The 17,964-nt window shown below is 42.7% G+C and overlaps 1 protein-coding gene across 12 annotated transcripts in view; it reads left to right on the top strand.

The window, feature by feature from the left end:
* Nucleotides 1-7,940, top strand: part of exoc6 (exocyst complex component 6) — an 84,127-nt gene extending 76,187 nt beyond the window's left edge. For 6 of the 12 annotated variants that reach the window (XM_034108196.2, XM_034108195.2, XM_034108198.2 and 3 more), the window contains 3 exons: nt 847-959; nt 2,378-2,389; nt 4,660-7,940. In XM_034108196.2, coding sequence (XP_033964087.1) covers nt 847-959; nt 2,378-2,389; nt 4,660-4,786 — 252 coding nt within the window. In that variant the 3' untranslated portion in view covers nt 4,787-7,940. The remainder of the gene's footprint in view (nt 1-846; nt 960-2,377; nt 2,390-4,659) is intronic. The other 6 variants (XM_071206834.1, XM_034108197.2, XM_034108201.2 and 3 more) reach the window with 1 other exon arrangement.
* The last annotated feature ends 10,024 nt before the right edge of the window (nt 7,941-17,964 follow it).

Genomic DNA, 17,964 nt, shown 5'->3' with positions numbered 1-17,964 from the left:
CACATTATCATCAGTGCATCACCGTGCCTCAAACGGCTAGAGTTAGCATACGTGTTGCTTTAGCAGAGCTCCTGTTCAGACTTCACAATTAGCTGATCGAGGAACTGTCAACCAAGGTTTAGACCTCTTCAATCCAACCTAGACTGCAGAGGGCCCAAATGAACACACTAACTCCAGCTGACCAATACTTATCAAGAATCACTAGCACTATGCTCTAGTGGACATGCAACACTGTGGGGACATGCAACACTGTGGGGACATGCAACACTGTGGGGACATGCAACACTGTGGGGACATGCAACACTGTGGGGACATGCAACACTGTGGGGACATGCGACACTGTGGGGACATGCGACACTGTGGGGACATGCAACACTGTGGGGACATGCAACACTGTGGGGACATCAACTGAATGGAGCTTTGAATCAGTGTATTCATAAAATGTTTTTGGTCAGATTGCCCTTTTTTGGAGATTGACCGTTTTGAAAGGGGAGATAAAGCGGAAGACTTGCTTAAGAGGAGCAGGTTGGATTCAAATGTGTGTCCGCTGCCGCAAAGAAAGAAAGAATAGAATAAAAATAACAGACGGTTCCAACGTTTTTTACGGTAGTGCAAATGCTATTTTTATGTTATGTAGAACTCACCATATTTGTCAATATTTGTATTATCTCTCATGGAGGGAGCATTTGACCACCTCCCAACAGTAATGGCTGAAACACTGAAGTCATTTATCCTGTATTCAAAAATGACTGATAACTTTCCGTTCAAACCGTCGCCCGCCACCAGCCTCAATCTGCTTCTGTTTCTGAAGTGGGCTTCTGTTCTGAGTGTTGTGTCTGCTTACAGCTCCTGGATCTGTTCATGGTGTGGGACTGGTCAACGTACCTGGCAGACTACGGCCAACCAACCTCCAAATATCTGAGAGTGAACCCAGCTACTGCCCTGGCTCTGCTGGAGAAGTGAGTCCACTCACTGCTGCCAACGTGTTTACACCATGGCAACACTTCTAAAAGGGCCCTTTCTAAGACCTTTGCTAAACACATGCAGATTTGAGATCAGAGGGATCAGAGGGATCTCCAGGAACAAGCATTGATTTATTGTAAAAACAGGTCCGAGATTATGAGTAGTATGGTTTTCTGGCTGCTCTCGTTGCTGAGGAAGCGTTCTGGTGTTCTCTTGGGGACATGTGATATACAGGCCTTTGGGAAAGAGCGATGGAGGAAACCAGTCTTGTGTTTTTCGGCTGAAACAAACCTCTCTAAGCATCGAGTGCTGTGTAACAGTCAGCATGCTCCACAAGGCTCAGTAAGGCTCAACCTACTGACCTTGCATCTTTTTCAAAGTAGATGGAAATAACGCTTTCTCAATATGAAACAACGTCATAGTTAAGCATAGCTGAGTAAATGTTAATTATCATTTCACCATGAATTTAAATATAATGAACTAAAAACCAATATGTACTCTAGCTTAATAGCTTGTTTTTCGTTTTTTTCACGTTTTGTCCATGAGTACAGTATTTGAGTAAATGTACTTTATTACTCTCCAACACTGTCAGAGGATACCAAATGTTCCTCTTGCTGCAGACCGCTGGAACGTTTTTCACTGACCGATGAAGAGAAGATGGAGCTTTATTCATCCCCGTAGGGAAATGCACGTCATAACAGCAACAGACCGAGAAGGAAACACATAACAAGAATTACAACAACAAAATAATAAGAAGAATAAACATGTATTCACATTATTTATAGAAATAACAAACATAATGTGAGTTAAACTGTGATCCAGTGAATGTAAATATATACAGAAATGTGAGCAGAACAGATATGTTGAATATATATATATATACACATTTAAGGTGCATACATAAACAATCCATATCATTTTTTTCCAAGCTATAGTAGACGTGATACAACTTCAGCGTTGTTAACATGGGGACGTCACCCAGAGCTACATTAATGCGGAAGTGGGCGTGGTTTAATCTAAACTGGGTTGGAAAAATGTAGTGAAAATTAAGTCAAACCAGCTTAACCAGAACATTTACTTATATAAGTTTGTTTTAGTGGGGGTGGTTATTGCCCTCTTTCCTTCAGATATGAAAAGGAAAAGATTAGGTGATGCGTTCCAGGCTTGCTTTTGGATGAATCCAAAACAGGTGTCATAGTTGTGATGTATGAGAACAGAAGGGAACAAAATCTACAAAATTGTTGGTATTCCTATTTTAAGGAGTGTTCAGTGAAAGTTGTTCCATTGTCTTTGATATGTTCAGCACTTCATTACAGTAATGCTTGCATGTCATTGATATGAATGTGCTTGAGATGTATTGGTGCTTTTCTGATCCTAAATATGTGTTCTCTGCTGTTTCTCTGCTGCTGCTCAGAGTCTACCGAGGGTAGGTGCCGCTTCCTCATGCTTTTCTTTGCTTGTCCCATGCATGCTCTGATCATCTCAACACTGTTTCCACCTCCTCCAGAATGAACTGTCTCCACTTTATAAACGCACAATAGTAGAGAGCTTTATTACGACTAAATGCCATTGATGAATATATAAGGCTCCTGATTGGGAGGAAACCCCACAACGACACGGTGACACACATGATTACAGAATGTTCTTTTATGAGTTACTCCACACCGGCACAGGCTGGGTAATCGCTCTCTAAAGAGTGAAGTTCAGCAGATGGATTTAATAACAGTTTAGCTTCTGAGTCCCCACTAAAGTCCTCAGCAGTCGTCCTGTGGTTCTAGTGCTCTGCTTCCACCGCTTGCTGCAGCCACACGAGGACGATAGCGGCCGCATCTGCTACAGTTCTCTATCAGATAGACGGTTCGGCCACACGAGGCCGACATGGAAATGCATAAAACGATAACGGGTCCCAAGGTGGTAGACCTGCGGACGAAGCGCTCTCGGGAGCCAAACGGCTCTGTGTCTATAACCATCATTTCCTGATAACGATGACGCAATAGCCCCGCCTCTCCTGCTCACCCCCGCGTCATTGCTGATGTTTTTTTCGAGCCAGGTCCCGGTATCTCTCAGGACAGTGCACCCAGCACGAGCTTCCAGCTAGATTTGACAGGACAGGAGACACGCAGCTCTGCATGACAACCTGCAGCTCTGCATGTCAACCTGCAGCTCTGCATGACAACCTGCAGCTCTGCATGTCAACCTGCAGCTCTGCATGACAACCTGCAGCTCTGCATGTCAACCTGCAGCTCTGCATGACAACCTGCAGCTCTGCATGTCAACCTGCAGCTCTGCATGACAACCTGCAGCTCTGCATGACAACCTGCAGCTCCGCATGTCAACCTGCAGCTCCGCATGTCAACCTGCAGCTCTGCATGACAACCTGCAGCTCCGCATGACAACCTGCAGCTCTGCATGACAACCTGCAGCTCTGCATGACAACCTGCAGCTCCGCATGTCAACCTGCAGCTCTGCATGACAACCTGCAGCTCCGCATGACAACCTGCAGCTCTGCATGACAACCTGCAGCTCTGCATGACAACCTGCAGCTCTGCATGACAACCTGCAGCTCTGCATGACAACCTGCAGCTCTGCATGACAACCTGCAGCTCTGCATGACAACCTGCAGCTCCGCCCGCTGTGATGGAGCGATGAGCGGAACAAAACACACACTTCAAGTTAAATCATCACCCTTAGCTATTTTAATGACCTCTCAAACTACCTAAACTAGTTGTAAACTAGTTTATTTTGACTGTCGGACCACTCATTACTGGATCAGCTGCTGCATGAGACCACGGACACTGACGGGCTGTCAGGAGAGGGGGAGGAAAAGAGAGGCTCCGTCCTCCGTCTATTATTCTTATATTATTATAGAGTCGTTATTCATTTGTTTTAAAGCTCAATAAATAACAAAGAAGACCTTTGACCTTTGGCACTTTTCTAATTTTGTCTGGAAGATTTAAACTTTAACGGACATGTTGACCAGCGAAACCCCACCTCTGCTGCTAAAGCCAGCGCGGAGAATAAACAGAAGGGCAACCATGGCAACCATGCATGCGGGAGAAGTCTTCTTCGCTGATTTTGGTGTATTTTGTGGCAGAAGTACAGCGCCACTTACAGGCCTGGCATATGTACTAGGCCTGACAGGCCTGCTAGAACTGTTTTAGGGAAGACAGCTTTTAGATGCGCAGCTCCTCTGTCTTGGAACAGTCTGCAAATTAAATGGAAACTGAGCAATCTGGTGCCACTACATGTTTTTAAAGCTCGGTCGGATGCTACTCAATCGGAAGCTGTTGGTACCTGCATGTGGATAGTTATTGTAAATTGTAATCCCTGTAATGATGCTGTAAGATGTCCCTTTTGTTGTTCTGTTTATGTTGTTATGTTTCATGTAGAACCTACTTGAGCAGGTCTCCCTTGAAAAAGAGATCAATGATCTCAATGGGATACACCTGGGTAAATAAAGGTTTGAAATGAAAACTACAGCGTCTCCTGCGGTGTCGAGCGGTCTCGTGTGGACGGACACGTTTCTGGTGCCTGTTGTGTGTGGACGAAAGATTTTGGCTCGTTTCCGTTATCGTCCTCGTGTGGCTGCAGCCTTAGTTTTTTCCCCAGTGTTTTGTCCACACTCGAATTTGACTGGCTACTTTCACACGTCCTAAACATCTGTCTGACTCGTCTCTTTGTCTTCCTCTCTGACAGGATGAAGGACACCAGTAAGAAGAACAACATCTTCTCTCAGTTCAGGAAGAACGACAGAGACAAACAGAAGCTGATAGAGACTGTGGTCAAACAGCTGAGGAGCCTGGTCAACGGCATGTCCTCCTAAACACACACACACACACACGAGTGACATGCATGCAGTCACATGCACACACTGAACTGCCAAGACACTCACTGAGGGAGGAGATGTTGGCACATGTAATGAAGTAATACCACACAACACACACATACAAACACACAAAAGGAACAGATAGACCGCTTACATACACACACTTTATGAAGGCCCAGCAGTACACACGCTGTACAAGGCATGCAGGGAACAGACTTTCAGCAAATACAGCACACACACACACACACACACACGCACGATCTCTCCTAACTGTTATACCTGACTGGATACTCAATGTAAATAACACACACACTACACATTTCACTGAACAGTAATATATGTAAATTGTTTGTAATGGCTATGATAAGACAAACTATGTTGTGTACCTTAATGAGAGAGAGATGATTGGAGCTGCAGATGGAGGCTCATAGAGGGAGGAAGTGACATCACAAAGTACTGGGACAATGAGCTGAAAGGGTCCACACCTTTCTCCACAAATGAGGGGATAAACGTTTCAGAAAGGTTTTCAGTCAACGTTCTCACACACATTCAGAATCACAACATGATTGTTAATCTACAGAAATCTGGATATCAGTAATATATATTTTATATATAAATAATATTCCCCTCATCCTCTACTCTTAGTATGGTAAACCACACTTACACTTTTTAACAATAAATAAATACAATACAAAAAAACACATAACTGCAGCGTGCGTGCGCGTGTGTGTGTGTGTGTGTGTGGAGCTCATGGATGGGTGGAGGAATGGATGATGACGTCTTGAGAGACTGATGTTCATGGAACGAGGGTAGTCATGGTGAACTCCTCGGTGGCTTTGCTTGTTTATCTGTCTTTAGACGTACTATAGACCATGTGAGCCAACGTCCTGACGCAGACACTGTGCTTGAACACAGCACATGGCAGAGAGCTGCAATGGGGCGGAAACATCTGGGTTTGGTCAGCAGAGGCTCCGAGGAGCTGGTATGGATGTTTGGTCATAGAATACACAATAGGGAGGGTTAGCATGCTGTGTTACCAACATCTGGGTTTACCATGCACTCAGTGTCTGCATGTGTTTGGTGTGAATGGAAAGCAAGGATGGGATTGGATCAGCCCGACATCATCTGAGAGTGTTGTCAGATCTCAGCCATGTGTCAACGGTCCTGGTAATAATACCAAATAAATCAGACGGCTAGCAAGCTTAAGTATTTAAGTGGCAGCTTTAATAAAGGAGTGGAGATGATGGCGTCCAACAATAAATAACATCCGCCGTCACATAATGACGTATCCTAAAGTCAGTGCATTGGTATACTCGTAGCACTGCGGTTGTCTTCTCCCAAGTCCTTTACATTCTCCTTTATATCTCTTATGACGTCATGCCATGTGTTGTCGTCAGAACACCACTCTTACCTTGTGTGTCAGAACTGTTCCTCAAGAGTCTTTCACGTTGTTTTCATTTGTTCCAGGTGTGAACACGTTTTATGGGACATCATGATCTACTTTCCTTTTGTTGAGGATTGTCCTGAGCTGAAGGAGATAATAAAGGAAACGTTGAAGCGTCTCTCATATCATCGAGATAATTCAATCAGCTCTTATCATGGCTGACCCTTTGGTTCTTCTGGGTTATCTCACTCCGGTAGCACCTTGCTAAGGGATAGGAACATGTTGTGTTGCAGGTGCACTTGCACAGGTCTCTGGTCAGATGTTGTCAGGTAGCACCTTGCTAAGGGATAGGAACATGTTGTGTTGCAGGTGCACTTGCACAGGTCTCTGGTCAGATGTTGTCAGGTAGCACCTTGCTAAGGGATAGGAACATGTTGTGTTGCAGGTGCACTTGCACAGGTCTCTGGTCAGATGTTGTCCAGACACAGAGCACATGTTACTACCAGCTGGAGATGAACATGTCAACGTCCTCCGACCGACTGCACCTCATGGTTGCATCTGATGAATGCGTCAGGTGACAGGGTGCCTCCCTCTGAGCGCTGATGGACTATATCTATGTTGTGTTGACTGCAGTTGTCTTACAACAAGCTCAAACTTCTTGAATCATGCTTACAAGAAAACAATATTATTGGTGATTTTATACAAAACATATTATATTTAACAGTTTTATTCTACATTCTTTCTTTTTGATCCTCAGGGTGAAATGAAATTTAAGAATCTCAAACCCACCGATATTCACAAAGCACAGCAATAAACAATTGGACGATGCTCATCTCAAACATGTTTATAATGAGACGGTTTATGTTTGGCTCTGTGCTCCACCTTCAGAAGGCGTGTTGCACTCAAACCGACTGAAGTGCTTTCTTTTTCTTTGCCTTTTTTAAAAGTTGCTTGTAAATGCCAATGTAAATATTGCATATTTTGTAAAGAAAAGATTAGGGCAGTCTGTCTGTCCGAACTGGAGGGTGACTGTGATGCAACGCCTACAGTACATATGTAATTAATAAGGGTTTGAATCTGCGTGTTCTGCTTCCATGGTGAACAGAGTGCCGTGTGAGGAGCTCAGTGACTTCTGTTGGTACCTTCTCTCCACATATGCATGGTTAAGATGTGAAAAATAAGATGATTTATTATGTTATATCTGTATAACATTTCATATTTAAATACAGCTAAAGATTTCTGCTCATGTTCTGATCATTATTTCCTCATTATCTGAGTAGGAAACTTCCAGGCAGCATAACTTTCCATACACAAACTGAGTTGTATATAAATGTAACAGGGCTGTACAAAGTGGTACAGTATGCTATGAGAATCAAGGAATTTAAATGAAAAGCCTGTTAATATAATGTATAAAGTGTCACCTAATCTCCTGTGAGAGAATACTGAAAGTGTCTGTGAATGTAATGGATTCAGATCCAACACACAACTCAATACTGAAAACATGCTTTGATCTGGAGCCTCTCTGCTATAATGGCACACACCAAGACTTTACAAAACACTGCTCGAATGCCAATGATTATTTCAATAGGAATATAAAATGTGCGATAGTTTTTCTTGCCTTCCACAGAAGTGGAGAGAGGGTGCATTTTGATATCCAAAGGAATCCTTGCTTTACCTTTGTCCTTGTTCTCAGTGAGGAGAGACAGAGTTTTCCTTCATGTGATGTTTTTATTTTGTGTGCTGTAATAAAAGGTGATTCAACAGGAACTCTGTGTGTGTCATTCCAGCAGTTGGTTACAAAGAGTAAACATCAGTTTAGGCTACATGACAGGAGAATAAAACAAATGCAGACCATTTCACTGTGTAGATAATGTTCCTTTCCTGTAGTGTGTTGTGTAGCTTGTTGTGCATGTTGTGTGTAAATGGTCTACAAAGGCTAAAATCCCTGTGTTCGCTTCAGAGGGAGTTTCTCTCACAAACATAGTGACAACACTATGTAACACTTGCACTCCTATTGGCTAGCGCTCCAACACATTGTACCTGACTGGCTAAGTAGCAGGACATCTCGAATGGCGCTTTTCCACTGCAGCAGTAGCACAGCTTTTCTTTGGCTCAGGGGCCTCATGTATAAAGCCTTGCTTAGGATTGACGTGGGAAGGTTGCTTACGTAGGACAAAGCAAATAAATACGCACAGACATTTTACGATTCATAAAAGACTGCGTACCGGTGCAGGACTTGCGTACAGCACATCCTATGCCGGTTTCCCTTTATAAATCACAATCAAGTCGAAATGCGGCGCAGCTTTTGTAACGCCCATATTTGCCTATAAATAGTCAAAGAAACGCCCATTCATTCATTCCTTCATTCTGACTGACTTTATGAAGAAGAGCAGGAAATGACAACAGAACAGCTAAAAAAGACGTCTCACACGTGTCAGATTTTGGTTCTTTTGGGGAGGTGGAGATAAATCATATTGTTTGGTGGATGCAGTTTGAACCAGAGTAGCAGCATGGAGGTCGGATCGTCACCAAAATAAATAAATAAGTGGTCCGAAAAAGGTTCATGACAAAAACATACACATAGCCTTCCTCAGGCAGTGTGTTTGTACCGGGGACAGGAGACTCCCCCTTGATGAGAAACTGTGGTGGTTTGTGTCCCAGCTGTCGATCAGCTGTGCGCTGCAACCTGTGCATCTCAACCCCCCCCCCCAGCAACCCTATATCCACCAGTTAAAGGAAATACAACTAATGTGTTATAGGGCTGCACGATTTTGGGGGAAAATCTAATTGTGATTTTTCTGACAAATATTGCGATTCGAATTGCGATATTTATTTTTAAGCGACCCAATGGAAGTTTATTGTAAAATGCGGCCATAACTCCGGCGAGGAAGGTCGTATCAACATACTCCTGTCTCTAGCACCCCCGCAGCCCGAGCTACGAGTGAAAGAACTAAACTTACATGAAACTTCCGTTGGGTTGCTTTAAAGTCAAGCTTCAGTTAAAGATTCACCCTTTTAGATGTAGAACATGTGATGGAGCATCACTGACCTGACTCAGATGGTTTGTTTCACCAAACTATCTAGGAAAGCTCCATTGGAAGCCATTTGGAAAGGGCAGGCACTTTCAAAAGCACTTGGCAGGTGATTGGATCAATCTGTCTATCACCTTCTATCATGGGCCACTTATGATTGATTAACAATGGCTGGTACATGTGGAGCACAGCACTTCTGATTGGTGTGGATGACTCACACAGGCATGAAAACGGGTCAGGGGTGAAAAAGGTGAGAAGGATATTATCCCTCTAGGGGGGTCCGGGGGCATGCTCCCCCGGGCATGCTCCCCCGGAAGAACATTTTGAATATTCCATATTTTAAAGCATCAATCTGATGCATTTTGAGATGCATTTTTTTGCCAACCTGGGGAGAGCTGGAGAAACTTAACTTCAGCCATGAGTCAAAAATATTATGGCCTCCTTATCAGGGATGCAAACTCATCAGGTATGGAAAAGGTGACAAGGACCCGAGCCCCCCGACCCCACGGAATATCGGCTTTAAAATGAGGAATAACAGAGGATTTTAGCAGTCAAAACAACTAAAGCAGCAGTGTTAATAATAACAGAAACGCTAAAGAGTCACATCTAATAAAAATATATAAAAGCATTTATTTTAATTGTGTAGCAGTCAGTTTATAATTTTGGCAGCACTGTTGAGCATTTTGAAAATCTATTGTCATGCCTCTGTGCAAGGCTTAGTCTTTCTATCTTTATGGCATCTGGTGTAAAGTAACTAAATTCATAAACTCAAGTACTATACCTGGGTACAATGTTGAGATACTTGTACTTTATTTAAGTATTTCAATGTTTTGCTACTTTGTTCTTCTTCTCCTCTACAGTTCAGAGGTAAATGGTGTACTTTGACTCCACTACATGTATTAATACCTTTAGTTACTTTACAGATGTGGATGAATGATGTGAAATATAATCAAGTCTTAAATCAGACTTTAGTTCCACCTGGAGTAAATCCACAAGCTACCCTGCAGAATACAAAGTCATTCAAACTAGCTGCACCTTTACCAGCTTTGAGAACACTTTCATGATCAATCATTATAAAACATATCATATATATTATTCTGAAATGGACCAATCTGCACAATGACTACTTTTACTGTCGCTACTTTCACTATATTTTGATGATAATACTTTTCTACTTTTACTTGAGGAACATTTTGAATGCAGGACTTTTACTGTGACAGAGTATTCCTACACTCTGGTACTTATACTTTTACTCAAGAACAAGATCTGAGTGGTTCTACTTTTACTCAAGTACAAGATCTGAGTATTTCTGCTTTTAATCAAGTACAATATCTGAGTACTTCTACTTTTAATCAAGTACAAGATCTGAGTACTTCTACTTGTACTCAAGTACAAGATCTGACTTTTACTCTAGTACAAGATCTGAGTGGTTCTACTTTTACTCAAGTACAAGATCTGAGTATTTCTGCTTTTAATCAAGTACAAGATCTGAGTACTTCTACTTTTAATCAAGTACAAGATCTGAGTACTTCTACTTTTACTCAAGTACAAGATCTGAGTACTTCTACTTTTACTCTAGTACAAGATCTGAGTGCTTCTACTTTTACTCTTTACCACCTCCGTTTATAGCCTATGAAAAAAAAACTATTAGAAAACGAAGGCTAAAGCTAACGTTAGCAGATAGTGACAATGTATGCTAGCTAGCTAGCTCAACGATAAAACTTTTCAGTGCACATCACGCTCTGCGCTCCGACAGGGAGCTCTGCTCTGAACACCTGAACGGCCCGTTCTAACAGCTGTTCACCAGCGGTCCAGTCTGTGCCACAGTGACTCCGGACCGCACAGTTAATATTAACGAACGCACCCGTAGGTAATGTGGCTGCTGAAGCTAGACCATCATCGCGGAGCAGCAGAGCCGACAGGCAGGAAGACTCGAGCACACAGCTTGCGCTGCATTATAATATATAAAAAAAGAACACCATGCGTGTCATGATGGCACATAACAGCTCGCGGCCGCAGATTACTCCGGGTCCCAGACCCATACCCCAAAAATATTTTTATTGCAGATCTACATGAATCACACAAACGACCTATTTTGGATTCAAAACGGCGAATTTCGCAGAAAGGTGAGTGATGTTCATGCCTGCACACAAGAAGAAAAAAAAAAAAAGTAAAAAAAAATCGCAGGCTTTGCGATTTGATAATCGCATCATCTCGAATCGCGATTTCGATTTAAAATCGATTAATTGTTCAGCCCTAATGTGTTCTGTACAATTGACCACATACGGTGTTCTTAGTTTCCATACCTCCTGTGTTTTACGAGCGACTTATCAAGTAGGCTATTGGCGAAAGGCATAAAACATGATTAAACATGATAGTATATAAAACCATGCTCGTATCTATACAACCTATAGGAATGCAAAACGGCGTCAGTTTAAAGTAATGCTGTCCTCCTGCTTACCGCATCATTTATGAGAATAGCCTACGCACTGAGCACAACAACGGGAGAGACAAGAAACTGCGACACTGTTGGCAGAAGGAAGAATGGAGAGAAATATGTGGAAATAATACCATAAATAAAATGTTACCTCTCATTTATCATATTATGAAGAATAAATGTTCACACATTGATTAAAGCCAATCTTAAAATGATTAAACAAACGCATGTTTGCGACTCCTCAGTGCACACAAAAACATAACTTGGAGAAATAAATAAATATGGAAATGTTATTGATCACCCCTCAATTTTGTTCTCTTGTTAAGAAATGTAGGCCTACGCAAGGGTTAGAGTTTGCGTGGAGGACCGCACATTTTCCCGTCAAGTTAGTATTTTATAAATCGCAAACAATGCGTAGTTCTGGCGTACGCCATCTTTTGAGCGTACGCACCGTTTATTAATGAGGCCCCTGGGCTACTTTTTCACATTTTTTCTGGCCCTCCAAAATCAAGGTTCTTACCGGGCCAACACCCGGAAAGAATATGCTAAACTAGTGATGTAAACACTCTCGACTTCTGAATGGTCAGAGAGAATCGCTGGCAAGGGGGCTACAACTACAACAAAATGAACATATTTGACCGTGATTGAATTGTAATACACGTTTCAAAATGATGCAAGTAACAACATACTGATACCGGTCTGCAGACAGACGGCAGGCGAAGAACCTTTTAAAATGTGTGTTTTCTGAATGGAGATCGGATCGATCAGGTTAAAGGAATGGTATGCTCATGACACTCATTTTTAAAAAATTATCATCCGATAAAACAGACCAGTCTCTGCCAGTCTCTCTTTTTTTTTTTTTAATCCGATGACATTATCAGTGATTTTAAACTGATTATATACCGAAATAACATCAACACTGTGGGCGCCGCCATTTCCCGGACGTGACGTAATCCATGCGTTTGGTTTTCGAAGACACGTTGATCTCCATGTTATTTACTGTAGTTTCTCTCTTCAAATATGCCTCACTGTATCGCGAAATATTGCCATAATTCGGATAGGAACAATCCACGGAATGCTCGGTTCCATCTGTTGCCAAAAGGTAAGCATAAGAAGTACATTCGGAGGCAGTGGCTAGCGAAATGTGGCCGGCCCGAACCGAGAGATTTACAGGCTCATGTATGCAGCGAACATTTCACATTTCCGGACGACTACTCTGAGAGTATGATCAAACATAACATGGGATTTAAAGAACAACCATTACTCAATTGAGATGCAGTACCATCGGTCTTTCTGGTGTCATCACCGACCAGGACACCAGTTCGGCCAGTAGAGAAATCGCCCTCTGCAAGTGTGAAGCGACGGAGGAGCAGAAGTAGTGCTCGGAGTAAGAATAAGGTATGTTATAGCGCATTTCCATTGCAGCGGCTAGCCCCGTTTTAACGTCCAGGCCAGGACAGTTTTTGGTGGCCTTTCCATATAGCGTAGTACCGACTAGTGTGTATTTCCCCCCAGTTTTTCCGGCCCCATAAAATCGTGATTCTATGGCCAGGGACAACGAAGCTGAGTATGCTAAACTATAGAGAGGGAATCGCTAGCAAGGGTGGTACTACATGCATACATATAGTATCTTATATCATCTTCCCATTATACACACATGCATTTCCAAACATTTGGACTACCTATGTTGCAAATGTATTATCTTTTCAATTTATACACGGCATCTATTGCACGTCTGTCCGTCCTGGGAGAGGGATCCCTCCTCTGTTGCTCTCCCTGAGGTTTCTCCCATGTTCCCTTTAAACTGGGGGTTTTCTTCGGAAGTTTTTCCTTGTACGATGTGAGGGTCTTAGGACAGAGGGTGTCGTATTGTCATACTGATATGTATGGCTGAATTCCCCCATCCAATCTCTTCACATTGGTCAAAACTTGTTCCTCTGCTGACGAGTCCGAACTGAAATACTCCACCATGTTTCCGTGTGTTGACAAAGTGAACGCATGGATGACGTCACGACCATCACGTGACTACTGAAAATGGCAAACATGGCGGCGGCCAGACGGAATATACAGGTCTTGATAAAAAAGAGCTATAAAATCATTATTTACCGGGGAATATCGCTGATTTCTTCAGGGTATGGTTTAAACATAACGTTTCACTAAATACTGAAGTTTTGATTAATTATCTAATGAGTGGACCATTCCTTTAAGCTAACGTTGTATATGCTCTGTCCACACTCACAACAACGGCCTACAGACATAAATAAACCAGCGACTGTATTGACCATGACACAGACAGTCTGTGGTTTGTACTTGTTTAACTTTTGTCTAGTTTCTGAACAGATATGAGGAGCTGTGAGCTCTGAGTGCTAAGAGCTAACAGCTAACGGCTGATGTTGTGGTTCTGTGGTTCTCATTTAAGATGACGTCACGGAAGTTTTACGCAGCATCGCTCCGCCTGCCGAACAGCCGATCGCCCCGCCTACACTGCGTTACTATAGTTACTGCCCCAGTTCATAAACTGTAATGTATATACGCAACATAAAGTGAGCCTGGCCTACCAAGGCCTAACCATACCATACTAAGCCGTGCTAGGTCCTGCAGTGGAAAAGCACCATAAGTGGTTGACCAATCACAACAGAGCCGGCCAGCTAACCAATCAGAGCAGACTGGGCTCTGGTTTTAGACAGAGGATGAAAAGAGGTGCTGCAGGACACGGCAGAGAGACTAAATACTGATATGAACCTGAAAATGAGCATTATCCAGCCTCTTTAAATGGTTCCTTATTGGTCATAATCGTTGCCACCAATAAAAACACAAATGTTGGTAACATATGACGCTGTTTGTCTGTGCATCTTGGAGCATGCAGCTGAACGAGGTGCTTCTCAGTTCGAGGACAGTAGACCTCTGGGGATCAGCGTGACTGCACCAATAACCATAAAACCGTACACCAGACTGGACATAGATACAGTATACAGTATCAATTAAAGCATTTCAATTGTAACTTAACCATCAGTGAGAAAGTATTTGTCCATTTCCACTCTGTTACGTGTTGTGTCTGTCGGTTTGCACAAATTGAGTGAGTCCATCAGTGTGCTCCAGTCCCATGTTTCCATTGGTCATGTTTTAATATTTCCGTACTGCTCCACAATTATAACAGAAGGCTGCATGTTCTACCACAGGGTTGCCCAACCGGTCGATCGCGGGGAGATTCCCAGTCGATCTCGAGATGTGTCCTGTGCCAGAATAATGCACTTGAACGCATCAAAGCTTTGTGATTGGCCGGCGTGACCCCATGTGTGGGGGCGTGGCTGGTGGGCAGTGGGCAGTGGGCACTATTCCGCTGACATTGTCCGTGTCAACACCAGGGGCCTCCTTTATAAAGGGATATACACTCAAAAAATGGCGTACGCCAGTTTCTACGCAATATTTGCGATTTTTATAAAATACTAACTTGACGGGAAAATGTGCGGTCCTCCACGCAAACTCTAACCCATGCGTACGCACTAAGCACAAAAACGAAGAATTCATTTTCAAACATTGATTAAAGCCAATCTTAAAATGATTTAATGAACGCCTGTTTGACACTCCTCAGTGCACACAAAAACATAACTTGGAGAAATAAATAAATACGGATATGTTATTTAAAACCACCTCGAAATGTTGTGTTAATGTTATGAAATGTTTTCTCATAAATGATGTGGTAAGCAGAAGGACAGAATTACATCTAAACTGACGCCGTTTTGAATTTCTATAGGTTGTAGATACGAGCATGGTTTTATATACTATCACGTTTAATCGTGTTTTATGCCGTTTGCCAAGACTTGATAAGTCGCTCGTAAAACACAGGAGGTATAGAAGCTAAGAACACCATATGTGGTCAATTGTACAGCTATTATAACACAACACATTAGTTGTATTTCCTTTAACTGGTGGATATAGAGTTGCTGCGGGGGGCGGGGGGGGGGGGGGGGGGGGGGGTTGAGACACACAGGCTGCAGTGGAGACAGCTGATCGACAGCTGGGACACAAACCACCAAATACAAAAACATAATTCAGATCCAGTCGTCATGACTCCACTCCGGAGGGATTCCCCGATCACTTCTTACAGTTTCTCATCAAGGGGGGGGGTCTCCTGTCCCCGGTACAAACACACTGCCTGAGGAAGGTTATAGGCTATGTGTATTTTTTTTTGTCATGAACCTTTTTCGGACCACTTATTTATTTATTTTGGTGACGATCCGACCTCCATGCTGCTACTCTGTTCAAACTGCATCCACCAAACAATAGGATTTATCTCCACCTCCCCAAAATAACCAAAATCTGACACGGTGTGAGACGTCTTCTTTAGCTGTTCTGTCCTCATTTCCTGCTCTTCTTCATAAAGTCAGTCAGGATGAATGAATGGGCGTTTCTTTGACTATTTATAGGCACATATGGGCGTTACGTGAAGCCCGCAAAAGCTGCACCGCATTTCGAGTCGATTGTGATTTATAAAGGGAAACCGGCGTAGGAAGTGCTGTACGCACTTTCCTCGCTGGTACGCAATGTTTGGTGAATCGTAAAATGTCGGAACATTTCTGTACCTATTTTTTACGTAAGCAACCTTCCCACGTGAATCCTACGCACAGCGTTATAAATGAGGCCCCAGGAGTGACAGTCCGCAATTATGGCAGAAGCAAAAAAAAACAAAATATGGTGGGAGTGGGAGGATGATTATTTCTGTATCTATTCCAATTCAAAGTCCATCTGTCTCGTCTGCAATGCGAGCGTGGCTTTATCGAAGAAGGGTAATTTAGGAGCGGCATTTCAAAACAGTGCACAAACGTTACGAGGCGGAATTCCCTCCTAATTCTGCCCTACGCTCCAAAAGGGGAGGGGCCTGAGAGGACAGCTAAATGCACAGCAGTGCATTTTCACTAGGCCCAACAACAAGAGCAAGGCTGCTCCAGAGCATCTTATCGTGTCAGTCACGTTCTTGAGAAACACATGAAGTCTTTCAAAGACGGTGAAGTTGTGAAAGAAGCATTCCTGGAGGTTGCGACGCGCTTTTTGGGGACAGTAAAAATAACAGAAGCATTTCAACAGGTTTTTGATATAATAAAAACTCAAGTTAGATACCGTTATTAATCAGCTGTAAGTTTTAGTTTGTTTGAACTTATTCATTATAATTATTGTACAAAATGGTATAAGAATGCAAACTTAAATTGATTATAGTCTATTATCAATTCAGGTTAAGAAACTAGTGTTGCTTGCATCCTATTTTAAAAGGCATTTATTTTTATAATCTACTAAAATGCAACAAAAAAGGGTTTGATTCTATTAATTTTGTCTTTTTTATTGCACTTTGGCAGCAGATTCCTGAGTAGCTTCAGATCTCAGTTGTCTTATTAGTAAGCCTCATTTATACTTTTGTAGCAACACTATTTTTATATAATGGCAAAGAAAGGGTTCAGAGTATTCATATGTGGCAGCACTGTTCAATGTTTCTTGAAAACATTACCCACTGTAGTGACGTGAGAATAAACTCCAACTCTGTATCAACAACACTGTTGTGTAACTTCAGTTAAATACTTGTATGTGTGTAGATTAGAAAGAGGTAAGATAAAGGATCTGCAGTATTTTATGAAGTATTAATCGTACAAAGGTCAGTTTTATACAAGTAGAAGTGTGTATTTACCTGGTAGTAGGCTGTCAGTAATGGCTACGCCTCTCTATTTGGACTGGCAACTTTAAAAGTAGCTCTCGGTTCAAAAAAGGTTGGGCACCCCTGGGCTACCATATGGTCAGTTTTTTTAAAAGGTCCAGTTTTCGACTTGAAATTAAACAGTGATTTACACTGTTGAGAGGTGGAGTTCTATACATCAGTGGTTCACCGGTTGCCATGGCACTGGGAGGGGCACAACAGACTTAACACTGCCCATGTGAAAGAACACCCAACAGATACACTTCTGTGACGCTCTCACATGTAGTGCAGCATGTTTGTTTTCCAGACACATATCCAACCTTTGATAAACAATGTTACCACAGTTGTTATCCAATCAGCTGGTTTCTACACAACCCAACCTGTTGTATAGCTTTGAGGTAAAGGAGATAACTGTTTCTTTAAAGCCACTGAGTGAAACAAATAAGAGATGTCAACATTCACTGTCTCCTTGCAGCTACTCTCCCCCCCCCCCCCTCTCTCTCACTCACACAAAGACAGTGGCGTGCGTCACTTGTCCTGTGAAGGTTTCCGTCACCTTGTCTTCCCCTCGCAGCTCGATGTGTCCCACCACACTCTAACTGGGAAACAGAGTGAACTTTGGCCCGGGTCAGCGCCTGA

The sequence above is a fragment of the Pseudochaenichthys georgianus genome, chromosome 19 (genome assembly GCF_902827115.2).
Source record: "Pseudochaenichthys georgianus chromosome 19, fPseGeo1.2, whole genome shotgun sequence".
Classification (NCBI taxonomy): Eukaryota; Metazoa; Chordata; class Actinopteri; order Perciformes; family Channichthyidae; genus Pseudochaenichthys; species Pseudochaenichthys georgianus.
The sequence above is the reverse complement of the archived record's forward strand: the minus strand, read 5'-3'. Positions and strand labels throughout refer to the sequence as shown.